The sequence below is a fragment of the Microchirus variegatus genome, assembly GCF_963457635.1.
Source record: "Microchirus variegatus genome assembly, chromosome: 2".
NCBI lineage: Eukaryota > Metazoa > Chordata > Actinopteri > Pleuronectiformes > Soleidae > Microchirus > Microchirus variegatus.
Genome location: NC_139803.1, coordinates 38,863,831 through 38,878,707, shown reverse-complemented (window position 1 = coordinate 38,878,707; position 14,877 = coordinate 38,863,831). Strand labels below are relative to the sequence as shown.

Genomic DNA, 14,877 nt, shown 5'->3' with positions numbered 1-14,877 from the left:
AAGCCTCTGAATTATTGTTATTACAATTTAATCATATTCGGTATTTATAAATAAAAATGACAGACTGATAATGGCTTATTTAACTTATAGTTAGAGGTAGGAGATGTTGATCTTTCACTTCCTGGCCAGTTTGGGGGAGTTTTATGCTATATGTGTCACCAGCTGAGTGGAATGACATGGGTCAGTGGGTGAATAAGCAAATTATTTTAACACATTTATCTTTGGAAATATTCAGTAAAGGTGCTGTTTTAACAGCAGACAACCTTGGGAATAAAGTTGTGGAAGAGACCCAGATAAAGATGTTTTTTCCGGTCTCAAAGTCACTGCCAGGTGATGACTGAAGTCAAAAGTTATGCTGTTGCCTCTCCCACTCACAACTTACTTTTCTGATGCTTTCAAGTGCGTCATCTGGGTATTTCCGCGCTGTTTTCTGTGGGCGGTGGCGAGTTGCGGCGCAAAGGAAAGGCAGCGGAAGGGTGCAGCTGTGTCAAGCTGGACGGAGGATGACGCCGGAAACACATGACACCTCTTCAAAATAAAACTGTTGGTGGAATAAAGTCCATTAGTCCAAAAACAAAATTGAAATTCTGATTAAATCATGAAATACAGTGTCACTGTTTTTGTTGTTCTTTAGTTTTCCCCTATTTGAATTCATAAGTTCATTCATAAGGTTACACATTGTATTTTAGAACATGTTTAAATGCCTTTACTTGAGTTTTAGGGCTGGACCATTTTGAAAACATTTTATTTTAATCGCATATCTACACTGATCATCATCATAGGCCCTTTATGTATTTTACTCTTACTTTTAACTCTTCTCTGGAGCCAACTGGACTGATTTCATAGTTTTTACTTATATATTCTGTTTATCTATTTATTGTGCATAGTGTTGTCCGTGATGTGTGTGTGTTTCTTGTGTGTCTTTGTGCCACTGGGAAAGACAATTTTCCATTTTATTCAAGTTTTATGGACATTAAAGAAGTCCAAACCATTCAATATGATGTGTATAGGTCAATCTAAAGATTTTGGAATATTGCGCCTCCTTGCGATGTCGATCGATTGCTCAGCCCTACTTGACTTAATAATTAGTTAATATTGAATGATTTAATTTAATATTACTAAATATATATATATATATATATATAATTTTAATAATTTAAGTTGCCCGAACATTGCCATACCATGATTGCTGCTAATCAAAATAGTTTAAAAAATAATAATATATATATATATGTATATATACATATATACATATATATATATATACATATATATATATATATATATATATATGTTGTATCAAACAATACAGTAAACATCAACATTTATGTCTATAGTTGGAAAAACTTTCTATTCAAAAGCTCCATTACTTACTATGGGAAAAATATTATTATTATAATATAATATTATATAAAAATATTACGTTATATAAAAAAATATAACGTGGATTCTTTCTGCGTGTGTGTGAATATCAGCAGATTTAAAAAAAAAAAAAAAAAAGAGGCAGAATTGCACAAGAGTTGCAGCAGAATGTTCCTCAAATAGATGATGCGTTTGTTTGCTGCTGTTACCGGAAATCGCGCGGACTCTCGTTGCCTCCGCGCGACTTTATGCTGTACAGTCTCGTACACAGTTGTGGGCGGGGCTAAGGAGGCGACAGACTGAAGGGCCCTCTGTATGTATGTATCTATGTGTGTGTGTGTGTGTGTGTGTGTGTGTGTGTGTGTCAAGAAGTTTTCAGACTCTTCCTCTGTCGCGTCTGCACCGTCTGTTATCTTCAAACAAAAGCCCATTAACAGTTCACGTAGGGGAAGGAGACTCTCGGGTGTGTGCGGGAGACTCGGACGCAGCCATGGCGGGTAAGAAGAGCAGCTGTTTTGTTATTTGCTCGCAGTGTTTGCGGAGCGCAGAGAGACAGTGGAGGTGAAACTGTACAGCGCACAGGGGGAAAGCCCCGCCGCCACTTTGCTTTGCTAGCGGGCGGAGGTTGCTGTTACCGGACTATATAAGCTAACAAGTAGAGAGGGAGTTTTAGCCTGAGTTAGCCTAGCTTTTCCTACTTTAGCAGTGTTGTTAAAAAAATGATTCGTGTTGATGAATTATGTTCATATCTGTGTCACATGTTCTGCTCACCTGACACTGCTGGACTAAAAGCGTGTCGAGCTTCCATGACACAGGCCCTTGTTTTGAGTCCACTTTACCCTAAACCGGCCAGACTCCGTTAAAATTTTAACACATTTTTTGTGTTACATGTCTATTTATAGAAATGGATGAGTGGAAATACACAGGTTAAAGCGTTCCGCTCGTTGCCAATGTGTTTTCTTCCATTCGGCCAAGGTATAAACCACAAAACTTGCATTTTGACAATTAAAAAAAAAAAAGAATGAAACGTCCCCCCCTACACGATGGTGCTCGCAACCACCCACATCGGTGTCAATGGATGGAAATAATGTTTGCTCAAATTGTGGTGACCTAGCCTACGTGTGGTATATGCCGATTTAATGGGTATCTCGTGACAGTTTAAAAAAGTGCCACCATTTCTATTTTGAGTCACAGAAGAAACTAAAATATCAACTATACCTTAAAAGCAGCTCCACGCTTGTTTTTGCTGCATGGGAGATCTCCCTTCATAGATAAACATGAGTAAATACATGTTTGTAAGATGAGTAATTGTTGTTAAATAAATTATAAGGCGTAGAACACAACGTCAACAATGCATGTGACAAACGGGGACAACAAACAAACATGCTGTTGAAGCAGAGCTGCCGGCTCACACAAGGGTGAAAGTGATTCATTCAAGAGCCTCTCTCTCTGTTTTGATGCTAGTATATTATTATTATGAGCTGTGGTGATGTGGGGACTTTCACTCTCACAGCAAATATAGACAGATTATTCACTTATTTCTGTTTACCCTACTCAGGAAAGAGATGCTAAAACCTCTTTTAGCCCCTGTCACTTTTTCTATAAAAGCCTTAAGATTGGGGTCGTCTTTTCTGTTCCCCCCCCCTCCACATTCTTTTGCTGCGCTCTGAGGCTGGGATACAGGCTTGTTGCAACTTGGAAAGTCTCCCACTTTCACATTCAAGCGAGCTCGCCTCTGGGTGGAGATCTGACCGCCAGATCTGCTCGCTGTCTCTGTGATTCTCCCAAAAAGAAGTCATTTACCGACAACTGTGAAACAAGAGAGTTACGTGCTCTTTATTCACAATGGCGGTTTTCCCACGATACAAAGCGTGTCATCTGACACTGATATTACACCCTGTATGTCTTTGTTTGCTTCACACTGAGCCCTTTTTAAGCTCTGACTGGCAGTTGTGTTTACAATGAGTGATTATATTGAGCGGGCTAAGCATCTCCCGTGTCCTTTGACATCTTTGGACGCAGCACAAATTCAGAAGAAGAAGCTGCTTTTGGTGTTTGTCATCTGGACGACTTAAACTTAATCCCTGGGTTGATTTTTCTCTCTTTTTTCTTCCCACCACAGGCGTGTACGGATGGGGCATGACCCAGCTCAATCCAGGTAAGGGGGTCATTTCCCGCAAATGTAAATGTAAAATCAGTGGCGATATTACAAACGGCAAACATTTCAACACCGCCGACCAATCGCAGCGACGCTCCTGTATTGACACACTGTGACAGAGATAAAGCAGCACACACTGCTGTGCTTTTGTGTATTTCCAGAAGTGACACTGCTTTTAATTAAGTCACACTCTTTTTATTTATTTATTTATTTTCTCCAGTCCAAACAACAACCCCCTTCATAGAGATCATTGAGCAGCCAAAGCAGAGGGGCATGAGGTTCAGGTACAAGTGTGAGGGACGTTCGGCCGGCAGCATCCCCGGAGAGAAGACCAACGAGACCACGAAGACTCACCCGGCCATCAAGGTGAGTCTTATTTAACTTCTTCACTGCCGTACGACTCTACTTACAAGTTGGAAAAACCTGTTTTAATGGGTTTTAGACCTGTGGGACTATGTTTAGTCAGCATTTCAGTCAAATTACTGCAATCCCCAAGCATTTTTATCAACCAGGGTTCAAAAAACCTGCCTACACTTACTTTTTTCAGTGAGGAAAAGAGTTTTATTGTTGACATGCTTGTCTGTGTTGATTTGAACCTGATGGCACTCGCGGGCAGGTCAGCGTCGAGTCATTCCTGGTTGCAAAAGGAACATCTTTGTACAGATTTCACAACATAAATGAACACAGTGTCACTCGTCGAGGAAGAGGAGACGCTGAGGACAAGAGAAAATACTTACTTAATAATTAAATGAGCAATGTGCATACTTATTTCCTTAAACGAAGACAGTCATTTGTATAATAAGATATAACGTGTAGTCAGTGTTAATATCTTTATATATTGTAAAACATTTTGGGGGTAATGCATGTTCAGTTTTTAATTATCTTTATCTTTACTGTCTTTGATGCTGTAACAATGTGAATTTCCCCCACTGCGGGACAAATAGAGGACTATATTATCTTATCATATCTTGAAAATGTAGGGGTTTTAGGAGTAGTTTTTGTCATTTTGTTTTTACCTTTTACAAAAAAGAAAGGATTGCAATTATCGATGCGTTTTATTTTCTAAAAACAAACATTGTTGTTTTACAAGACCTGTGTGTTTCACAGGTGTAGAGATAAAACCTTTAAGTACTTTTGTTTCAAAGTAAAATAAAACTCTCAAATAATCAAATAAAAATTGATCAATGCCTAAATAAGTAAATGTATATGAATACTAACATGTTTTTTAGAGCTCAAACAATGAATCGATTAATAATTTATTACTAAATTAATCCTTTTTTTTTTTCATTAATAAAACAGGATTTCTGATTGTTTTAGCTTCTTAAATTTTCTTTGCAAAGAAATCATTAAAACTGAATCATTTTGGTTTGTGGACAAAACATTTTCTGACATTTTATGGCTAAGAAAATAATCGACTGATTAATCGATTACCAAAGTAATCGTTAGTTGCAGCTCTAATGTTTTTCTTAACTTGTTTGCGTCTGTGCTCGTCTCAAACATTCACTTTGGCTTTTGGAGTCATTAAAGTACCGTACGTTTCCTCCTTAAAGGTGCACAACTTCAGCGGCCCGCTGCGCGTTCGCATCTCGCTGGTCACGAAGAACCCGCCGCACAAGCCTCACCCCCACGAACTGGTGGGCAAGGACTGCAAACACGGCTACTACGAGGCTGACCTGCAGGAGAGACGGATACATAGGTAAGAGAGTCTGCACAGACACCACTGCAGAGGAGGGAATTAGAGGCACTGTGCCTTTATTTCAGTGTTCAGGGTGACCCTTTTTTTGCCTGAGGATAAATAGTCTAAATAAGTGGAGAACAAGGTGGCGTTTGTTTGAGACTGACCTAGAATTTGGGCTTCATCATTTGCGGAAGATAACGTGTTTACGGTCGCTGACTTCATTTTGAGTGTGGAGTAAAACATTAACAGCTGAAAACAATGAGTAACAGACAGACTCTGCGTTTTGTAGTCAAAGTGGCAGCGAGGACTGAAAATATCCCTTTTAATTATGTTATTAATTCAACTTAAATGACATAATTCCATCCGTCTGTGATGCAGTGATTCCCAAAGACTGGGTCGGGACCCACAGACATTTTAATTGAAGATTAAGTTGTAATCAATTAATTTGCTAAACGTCTCTTGGGAATGATTTTTGTTTAATTCAAAATGAAATGAGGTGTAACAGATTTCTTTGCTCTGAATTAGTCAATACATTATGCACAAATTTTCAAATTGTGATGTGTCACAATAGTATGTCATCTTCAATGAAAAGTTTGGAAAGACACTAAAAGTTTAGCATTAATAGCTACAAAAAGTTAGCTAAAAGTGAGCTTGTACATGTTTATACATATATTTACAAATGTTTATAAAGAATACACTAAACATTTTCTTCACTTAGACAGATATCGCGATCAGTATCGCTTGAAACTTGTCTTGAGATATATCGATTATCGCAGAATCGCTGTATCGCGATATTATTGGTATCATGGACGCAGTACGCTGTGATTCCCAGCCCTAATATTCACTCGTTTATTCACAGAAATTAAAACAATTAAAGCTTTGACAGCAGGACCAGAAGTTATCAATCAAACACTTTTTAGATTAAACTGTTGCATATTTATAAGTATAATAGTTCATATAATCAATCCAATCCAGTCCAACTTTATTTATAAAGCATTTTAAAAACAGCAGCAGCTGAAACATCAGAGATAAATAAATAAAACATACAACGTGTGACCTAATAGACCTAAGGAACAAACAATAAAACAATAAAAATACTGTGGAATATATAAAAATAACACAAATAATCAACCTCAAGGTGGATTTACCGATGCTAACATGTAAAAAATCATATAATAAAGGCATAAAGCAACATAAAGACGATATAAAAACACTCAATACTGCGCCAGTTTTCTGGAGACAATGAGGTCATAACATGTTTTTTAACCTAGTTTTGGTTTAATGCTCTTAAATGAATATTGTGCATGCGTTTTGTGGTGTTTATCAAACATTTTCACTGAGTTATTAACATTATCGTAGGAATCACTGTTGTAAATGTGTTTATTTATGAACGGTCAACTCAAACTTTTTGTGTGTTTTTTCAACTTCCCCACCCGAGTGTAGGATGTGGTCAGTGATCCATAGTGATGATACTTTATTATTATTTTTAAAACGTGGCTTTTATGGGAGCAGAAAATGTCCAGAGCAGAACTACAAAGAAGAAGATTAAAACAGGACTTAATGGACCACGCTGTGTGTAAGAATAACAGTTACGTGAAGGCCACACACGCTGCCTTATATTCCCATAAAAAGGATTATAAATCTGGTGACTGTATATGATGTAACACAGCTGTTACGAGCCACTCAGAGGGCAACTGTACGTTTCTGTGGTTTCGGGGGTTTTGACCGTTCTTTCGCTTTCAGTTTTCAGAACCTGGGCATTCAATGTGTGAAGAAGAAGGATGTGAACGAGGCCATCACGTGCAGACTGCAGACCAACAATAACCCCTACAACAGTAAGTTGTCGTCGTGGTTACAGAGGAGTGCTCACTTATGCATATATGTATATGTATCTATATTATATGTGTATATATGTATGCATATGTATGTGTATATATATGTATGTGGATATATGTATATATGTGTGTGTGTGTTTATATATTGTTGCGGCTTCCAAACACAAACCTTTTAGCCGCTGAGAGTTTATGAGGTTTGGGTCCTCAGGTACGTAGATTTGTGACGCGCTATAGTAGATTATGATAAAGATACGCTGAGATCCAAATATGCTTAGGTGCATTTATTGTAACAAAACAGCACAGAGCTATCACAGCGCAGCAAGGATGGATAAACGTGAAAATGAGACTGGCGGATTAAACAGGAAAAAAGGGTGATAAATGAATGAATGAGTAGCGGTAGCGGTCAACAAAAATTACGGCTACTCCCAACCCTGACTCTCTCTCTCTCTCTCATCTGCGTCACCGGTGAGTGCCCACCTTTACGCACACACACTTCCGCACGCACACACGCCCACTCCCAGGTGAACCACCCCCTCTGCAACACACACACACTCTAACACACCGTGCTGCTCATCTTCAGCCTGTATGTCTCTTACATATATATATATATATATATATATATATATATATATATATATATATATATATATATATATATATATATATATATATATATATATATATATATATATATGTGTATATATATATATATATATATGTATTCTGAAGACATCTAGAGTTTATATAATGCAATAAAAAGGTTATTTTTACCACACAGATTATGTATATTTTATATATTACAATATATTTTGAACTTGAGCAGGTTTTTAATGTCTGACTTTGAACTCCCTAATAATTTTGCCACACATTTTCACAATACAATACATTCTTAAGCTTTGATTTAATCATTTTTCTTGTCCAAAACTATGTAATTGGGATCATTTTATTTGTTTTTATGGCCCAGCGTTGGTCATGAATACATTTTGTTGAGTGCATCATATCTTTAGTGCTATTATATTTGTGTCTTTTATTGTTTAGAATTGTTTTCAATACTTTTATTCTATCGTTTTTATTATTTGCACGTGAATTTGAGCGAGAATAGACGAAAAGTGCCAGAAAAGTCAACATTCGGTGTGTGATTTATTGAATATAATGGTTGTAATCTTTGGACTAAACACAAACTATAGATAAGACAATCATAATGCAAAAAGAAAATCCTCAAGTGCGTTTCCTTGTTGCAGCAATTTCAACAGGAAATTGATTTGGTTGATCTCTTGTGCCGATACAGAGAGAGCCCACAGGAAGCAGTGCTGCGCTCGACTCCTGCCTTATCTGATTGTTCACTCTTTCTTTCCCCCTCTCTCTCTCACTCTCTCTGTCTCTCTCTTTCTGTCTCTCCTGCTTTGTCTTGGCTGCAGTTCCCGAGGCGAAGGTGTGGGAGGAGGAGTTTGACCTGAACTCGGTTCGGCTCTGCTTCCAAGCCTCCATCACTCTGCCCACGGGAGAGCTGTTCCCTCTGGAGCCGGTCGTCTCACAGCCCATTTTTGACAACAGTGAGTAACAACAACGCATTGTGCACTCTTTAAATGCTCATATAACTGTGTTTACAGAGAAGCTGTTGTTTAATATGTACTATCATTGTTTTCAACATCAATTCCTTCAATAACGGTTTTTAATACTTTTAAATGTTATTAGAAACTGTACTCACAGAGGGCCCAGATGTTGGAAGGAATATAACCCATGCTTTTTTTATCTGTGTTGCAGGAGCCCCAAACACGGCCGAGCTGAAGATCTGCAGAGTCAACCGTAACTCCGGGAGCTGCAAAGGAGGGGACGAAATCTTCCTGCTGTGTGACAAAGTGCAAAAAGGTGTGTAAACGAATGGAATCGTCATTCATTTAATTCTGTACATTTCTACGCCTGACTTGACTGTTCAGTAGGACTTCTAAAGATTTAAAGTGAGCCGAATTTTAGATCAATTAAAAAGACTTAAAATCCTGAAAACAAGCGTTAATCTCCAACATTTAGCAAGGACAAACCGTGTAGAGTATTAGGCAGTTTCCAGTTTGTCAAGCACCACTCCGAGTCTTCCTAATTCCCAATTCTTTAAGCTGACAGAGCATAAAACCGGTCTCTTTGTCAGTAATACAAATGTGCAGGCCCTAGATTTCACAGGTTTTTGTTGTGGTCTACTTATTTTCCTGTATACTGGCTTCTTCTCTTATTTCTGGGTGTCCAACTTCAGGTCTTTGTGTTAGTAACGTTTTTGTAATGTCATATAAACATATTGATTCTGTGTGTGTTGGCTCTACCTTAAATTTCATATCTACAGACCGGTGTGAAGTGACTAAGCAGCGGTGCTAAAAACCTCTCAGACACTCGCTCACTGAGCAATTTTTAGGTGTAAACCTTCCACACCCACCCGGGGATATCGATGTGAGTTAATGTTATGACAACGCAGCGGCTCTTTTTTAGAGCAAGTGAGCTTGAAATACAGGTCCTACCGTGTTTTCTGCAGCGTAGTCTCTCCGTTGTGGCCCAGTGATAAAACACGCTAGAGCCTCATTACAGAGTTATACAGCCATTGTATGGGTTTTATTGCTTTACAATAGAAGGAAACACGAGCTGCCAAAGCTTTGATTTAAGAAAAAATGTATGTGTGTATGTATGTGTGTATATATATGTGTGTGTGTATATGTATATGTATGTATATATGTATATATATATACATGTGTGTGTGTATATGTATATATGTATACATATATAGATATATGTATATATATGTATTTATGTGTATATCTATATATATGTGTGTGTCTGTGCGTGTATATATGTATATACATACATTTTTCCCAACTTCAGAGGTAATTTAGTCTCTTCTGTAGTGAAAGTAACTGTTCATTTTTCATTCTCATATTGCAGCAGATAGTGTAAAACAAATAAAGATAGAAAAAAATTATAAAATATGTGATTATACCTGCTGTGACACCATTTAGATTTAAAATAAGTGAAATCTCAAGCAGCTTAAAATCCACATTCTCTTCTCTATGTGTGTGTGTGTGTGTGTGACTGGGGTTAAAAAAACAAGGTGAATATTGAGCCTCTACCTTGATTGGAGTCAGGATATGTTAAGTATGCAAAACATCTGCTCTTGCACACACACACACACGCACACACAGCCGGTGTGAAAGTGTTATTTTTGGCCGTGTTTGTGTGTGTGTGTGTGTGTGTGTGTGTGTGTGTGTGTGTGGTTTCGCTGCCTGTCATGGTTTTTCTGCTGCGCGGAACATGATGCAGAGCATTCGCTTTGTCTCGCTCCGTGTGTGCGAGTGACGACTATCGCAAAGCGAAAGCCCTCTTCCTGTATTCAGGCGCCCACCCTTTGCTGTTCCTGTTTCCTAATGAATCATTACCGAGAGTGTGTGAGCGTATGTACTTGTATTAGTTACCTCTATAGGACCTTGATATGATATACCTTGAAATGGTTGAGTTTATTTGACTTTTGGTCAGGTTGGACGCTAACTAGTTCTGGTAAACATGAGGAATAAGGCTTTTTTAAATCACAGGAAGTCGATGTAAGTCCTAAAAAGAAAAGCTACATGAGCTGGTGAACCAGTTTCTGTGTGACTGCTTTATCCATGCACAGAATGTGAACACTTTATAATGTTTCAGCCTTTTTGACAGTGAAAGGGAAGGTCTACAAGACGATAGTGAGACCTGCTATGATGTATGGCTTGGGAGACAGTGGCAGGATGCGGAACTCCGTTGAAGATACTGTGATTGTCGTCCGGAGTGACCAGGATGAGCAGGATTAGGTTTGAGCGGACAGCCCAGTTTGAGCGGTTTGGAAATGAAAGTAAGAGAGTCGAGGAAGGTTGAGGGAGGGACAGTGATTATATTGGATAAGAGATGTTGAAGATGGAGCTGCAGAGAAGTTTTCATGGATGTTGTGAAGGATAGAGGAAGATGATCCAGTGTGGAGACCCCTAAAAGTCTGACAAGTGATATAATCTGTGATCATAATAATCTGAATTTCTATTTGACAGCGACATAGCACAAACATTATAGTTGCAAAATGCATTGTTTTCAGTGTTTAGGGCAACCGTAGGAGGCTAGAATAGGAGACTAATAAAGCTAAATACGAGGCTTGTAAAGCTGTTGTCAGACGTCGTGACACAACGATGGAGTTCTCCGTCGTACAAACAAACCACAAACCTCAAAAGTGATCGCCGTCTGATCCTCCTTACATTCCCTGTGTTCTGTCATGTTTCCCCCGTCTCCACACAGAAGACATCGAGGTGCGTTTCTTCCAGGACTCCTGGGAGGGAAAAGGCACCTTCTCGCAGGCCGACGTCCACAGGCAGGTGGCCATCGTTTTCCGCACCCCGCCGTACCGCGACACCAACCTCTCCGAGCCCATTAAAGTCAAGATGCAGCTCCGCCGGCCCTCGGACCGCGAGGTCAGCGAGCCCATGGACTTCCAGTATCTGCCCAGCGACCCAGGTAGGAGGCGGAGCTTTTGTGTCGCAACCTGAGGAATGAACTCAACAAACTCCATCTAATATCTTCTTCTTTTTTTTAAATGACTGTTGCAGATGAGTACAAACTGAGTGAGAAGAGAAAGCGCACGGGTGATATGTTCCAGAGCCTGAAGCTGGGGCCCATGCTGTCCACTGGTATGCTCTCATGTACTGTTATTACGTAAATATGGTTATATTTGTTTTTTTGTGTGTGTTTTGCAGTGTCATATAATGCGTTTGTTCAATTTCCAGTGTCCGTGCCGCAGGACAGACGACACATAAGCTCAGCGAGGAGAACAGTCACGCTCAAGCCTCCAGCGATGAGCGCGCAAGCTTGTGAGTTTTTATACCATCACATTAATCAGTTAATGACTGTGATTTTATTATGAATAACAATAAAAGCGAGTGTTGGCACAAAAATATCTTTATTTAGCTCATTTATGAAGTGACTGACTACGCAAAAGAAGTGATTATTTCCATCTTCTATATAGTTATCAGTTGTACTAAGGCTAAACAATTTAGGTAAAACACCTGTGTTTATGGTTGTTTTTTTTTTAAGTTAGTCTAAGTTCAGTTCAATATACACTAACGTTCAAAAGTTTGGGGTCACCTGTACAATTTTTTGTGTGTTTTCCATTAAAAGTCACACATTTATTCATCAAAAGAGTTGCAAAATGAATAGAAGATATAGTCAAGACATTGACAAGATTAAAAAAGAACCAGCAAAACGGTTTTCAGCTGTGCTAACATCATTGCACTAGCCAACAGCCTTCTAGCGATTAACACAATGTACCATTAGAACACTGGAAATGGGCCTCTATACACCTATGTACATATTCCATTAAAAACCAGACATTTGCAGCTAGAATAGTCCTTTACCACGTGAACAATGTATAGAGTGTATTTCGGATTAATCTAATGTTATATTCATTGAGAAAAAAGTGCTTTTCCTAAAACTTAGAGTCATTATATGATTATTTCTGTGTGAAGCACGAAAACATATCTCCTGAAACTGAATTGAAGGTAATTCTAGGTGAATACTGAGCACTGACGTTTACTCATGTTTGCGTCTGTGTCTGTGTGTTTAGCAGCTGTGGTGCCCCCTAGTGCCAGTGCAGTGAAAGCCCAGCCTTCCTACTCTTTTGTTCAGCCCGGCCAGCTCTTCTCAGTGCAGCCTAAGGTCGAGGCCTCGCCCTCCATCTCAACTGTGACGACAAACCAAACGTGGAAAATCATGGAGAGCCTGAACCTGGGCCCGCAGCCCACAGCCACTCCTGTGGCCAACTTCATCATGAGCCAGGCACCGTCCTCCTCTTCCTCTTCCTCGACCACCACCTCCACCGCCAACCAGGACTACTCCACGGTCAACCTGTCAGACCTTCATGAATTCTTCCCCGGCATTTCCTCAACCATGGCCCAGGAGCCCCCAGTTTCTCAGGGAATCGCAGCCCCGTCGCACAGCAGCAACGCCTTCAACCTCCAGGTGTCCCAGTTCAGGGTGGACGCTCCACTGGTGGAGGATGATATCCCAGAGTTCCCCAGCTTCTCTGAAGCACAGGCACAAGGAACCCTGGACAGCTTAAACATGGACGACTTTGTGGACCTTCTGAACCCGCGGCTCATGAGCGAGAGTGGAAACATCGCCTTAGCGATGGCGCAGTCTTCATGCCAACAAGCCGCGCCTCCCAGCTCCTCCGTTCTCACCCACAACAACGCGGCATCCCAGAACATTTCCGACCCCCCCAATAACCCAGGAAGCACCTGGATGAGTTACCCCAACAGCATCGTCAACTTGCTCCAGAGCGAGAGCATGATCGTCCTCCCGTCCAACAACCACCAGCCCGTCGCGCTGGACGAATTCGACGAGCTGATGTCCGCCGACGAGGATCGTCTCATTTCCATTTTCAACAGCGAGAGCCAAGCTGGGTTTGTGTCAGGACACCAGACATAAATGTCTTTTTAACAGACACGGACCACACGTGCTGCCTCCCCGTGTCGCCTTCAGAGATAAAAGTCCTTTGCTTCGTTACCAAAGACAAAAAGGAAAACCAAAGGCGGATATGAAGGCCTGGAGCAGACGGAATGTAGCAAAAAAGTGCTCACTGAGGAAATGCGTATTGAAATACCCGTAAAAGACTGTTTGTGGTATTCGATCGGTGTGTTTTAGCCGGGCTTTATATTTATATTTAAAATATAAAGATAAAACCCTGGGCATAAAGAGATTTTATCACCTTTGTTAAACTTTGTTTAGCATCAATGATTAACTGCTTTAACCACTGTGCCCGCATGATGGAATACTTATCCACTGACAATGTTGGTTTAAAAAATATATATATACTTAGTGGCACATGTAAAGCATGATATGTTTATTCAGTTTTTTTTTCTTTCCTTATAAAACACAACAGCCGTTATATCTCAGTCACGTTTTAATCCAGCGTAGAAGCAAATCTATACAAACCCTTTTTTTTTTTTATTAAACATCACTTTCGTGACTGTGGTTTTTTTAAATTTTAAAAAGTTCTGGTGTTCTGACAGCAGATATCACAGATGGAGATGGTTGGTTTGCTCAGTGTCATTGAACTGATCCAGTATCCCATCAGGAAAGAGTCCTCTCCAATTGTGAGCTGAATTCAAGTGTCAACTGGAACGTCGCATCGAGTTGTATTTTTGGCCTCAGTGGTTAAAAACACGCTACTTTCACTGATAATTGCAATTCTGCCTTATTTGTTTCACATTAAGTCAGTTGTTCACATAGTACCGTTTATTTTTTTACCCTGTGGACATGTTGTCATCGACTGGAGGTCGGCGTCCATGTTTTTTCTCAAACACCGCGGTTGGATGTAGATGGAATAGGCTGTTTGTCGGTGAATACACGCTGACACGGGAAGAGGAAAGTGGAATGCTAACGGCAGAAACGGACAGAGCGACGACCGCTAACAGGAGCTTTCATACAACGACTTTTTCTGAAGGGGCAGCGGCGACTGTAACACCCCGTGTCTTTACCCAGATGCCTTTGGTCGAGGCTCTCGACAATGTGTAGTTATGTTGTAGAAAACAAATGAAGGTAATGTATTTGTAAATGATTATCATAAAGGCAACATTAATAAGTACATGCTTATAGCAGATATGTGTACAAGAGGCTCGTGCAGCTGATTCAGAGCTTGTTTTTTGTCCCTCTGGTGTCTAATTCGGAGTATTGCTGCCATTTAGCTCAACAATTTCAGACCTGCAGGTCAAACTCCATTGTTAAATTTGCTTTATTGAAATGGCATTAGGCAGTTTTATACTAGTATAATGTAAGTAGATTGTACTATATGCATATTT

At 39.8% G+C, this 14,877-nt stretch overlaps 1 protein-coding gene across 2 annotated transcripts; it reads left to right on the top strand.

The window, feature by feature from the left end:
* The first annotated feature begins 1,727 nt into the window (after positions 1 to 1,727).
* Positions 1,728 to 14,868, top strand: rela (v-rel avian reticuloendotheliosis viral oncogene homolog A). 2 transcript variants are annotated; one of them, XM_083910465.1, is made up of 11 exons: positions 1,728 to 1,859; positions 3,485 to 3,520; positions 3,741 to 3,886; positions 5,071 to 5,216; positions 6,942 to 7,033; positions 8,452 to 8,586; positions 8,798 to 8,902; positions 11,321 to 11,536; positions 11,629 to 11,709; positions 11,806 to 11,889; positions 12,645 to 14,868. In XM_083910465.1, exons 1-11 carry the CDS (start codon positions 1,853 to 1,855, stop codon positions 13,502 to 13,504), a joined length of 1,908 nt encoding a protein of 635 aa, XP_083766591.1. In that variant the 5' UTR covers positions 1,728 to 1,852; the 3' UTR covers positions 13,505 to 14,868. The 2 variants fall into 2 exon arrangements, with proteins under 2 accessions (XP_083766591.1, XP_083766590.1); XM_083910464.1 differs by having other exon boundaries at positions 12,642 to 14,868.
* Positions 14,869 to 14,877: the final 9 nt, after the last annotated feature.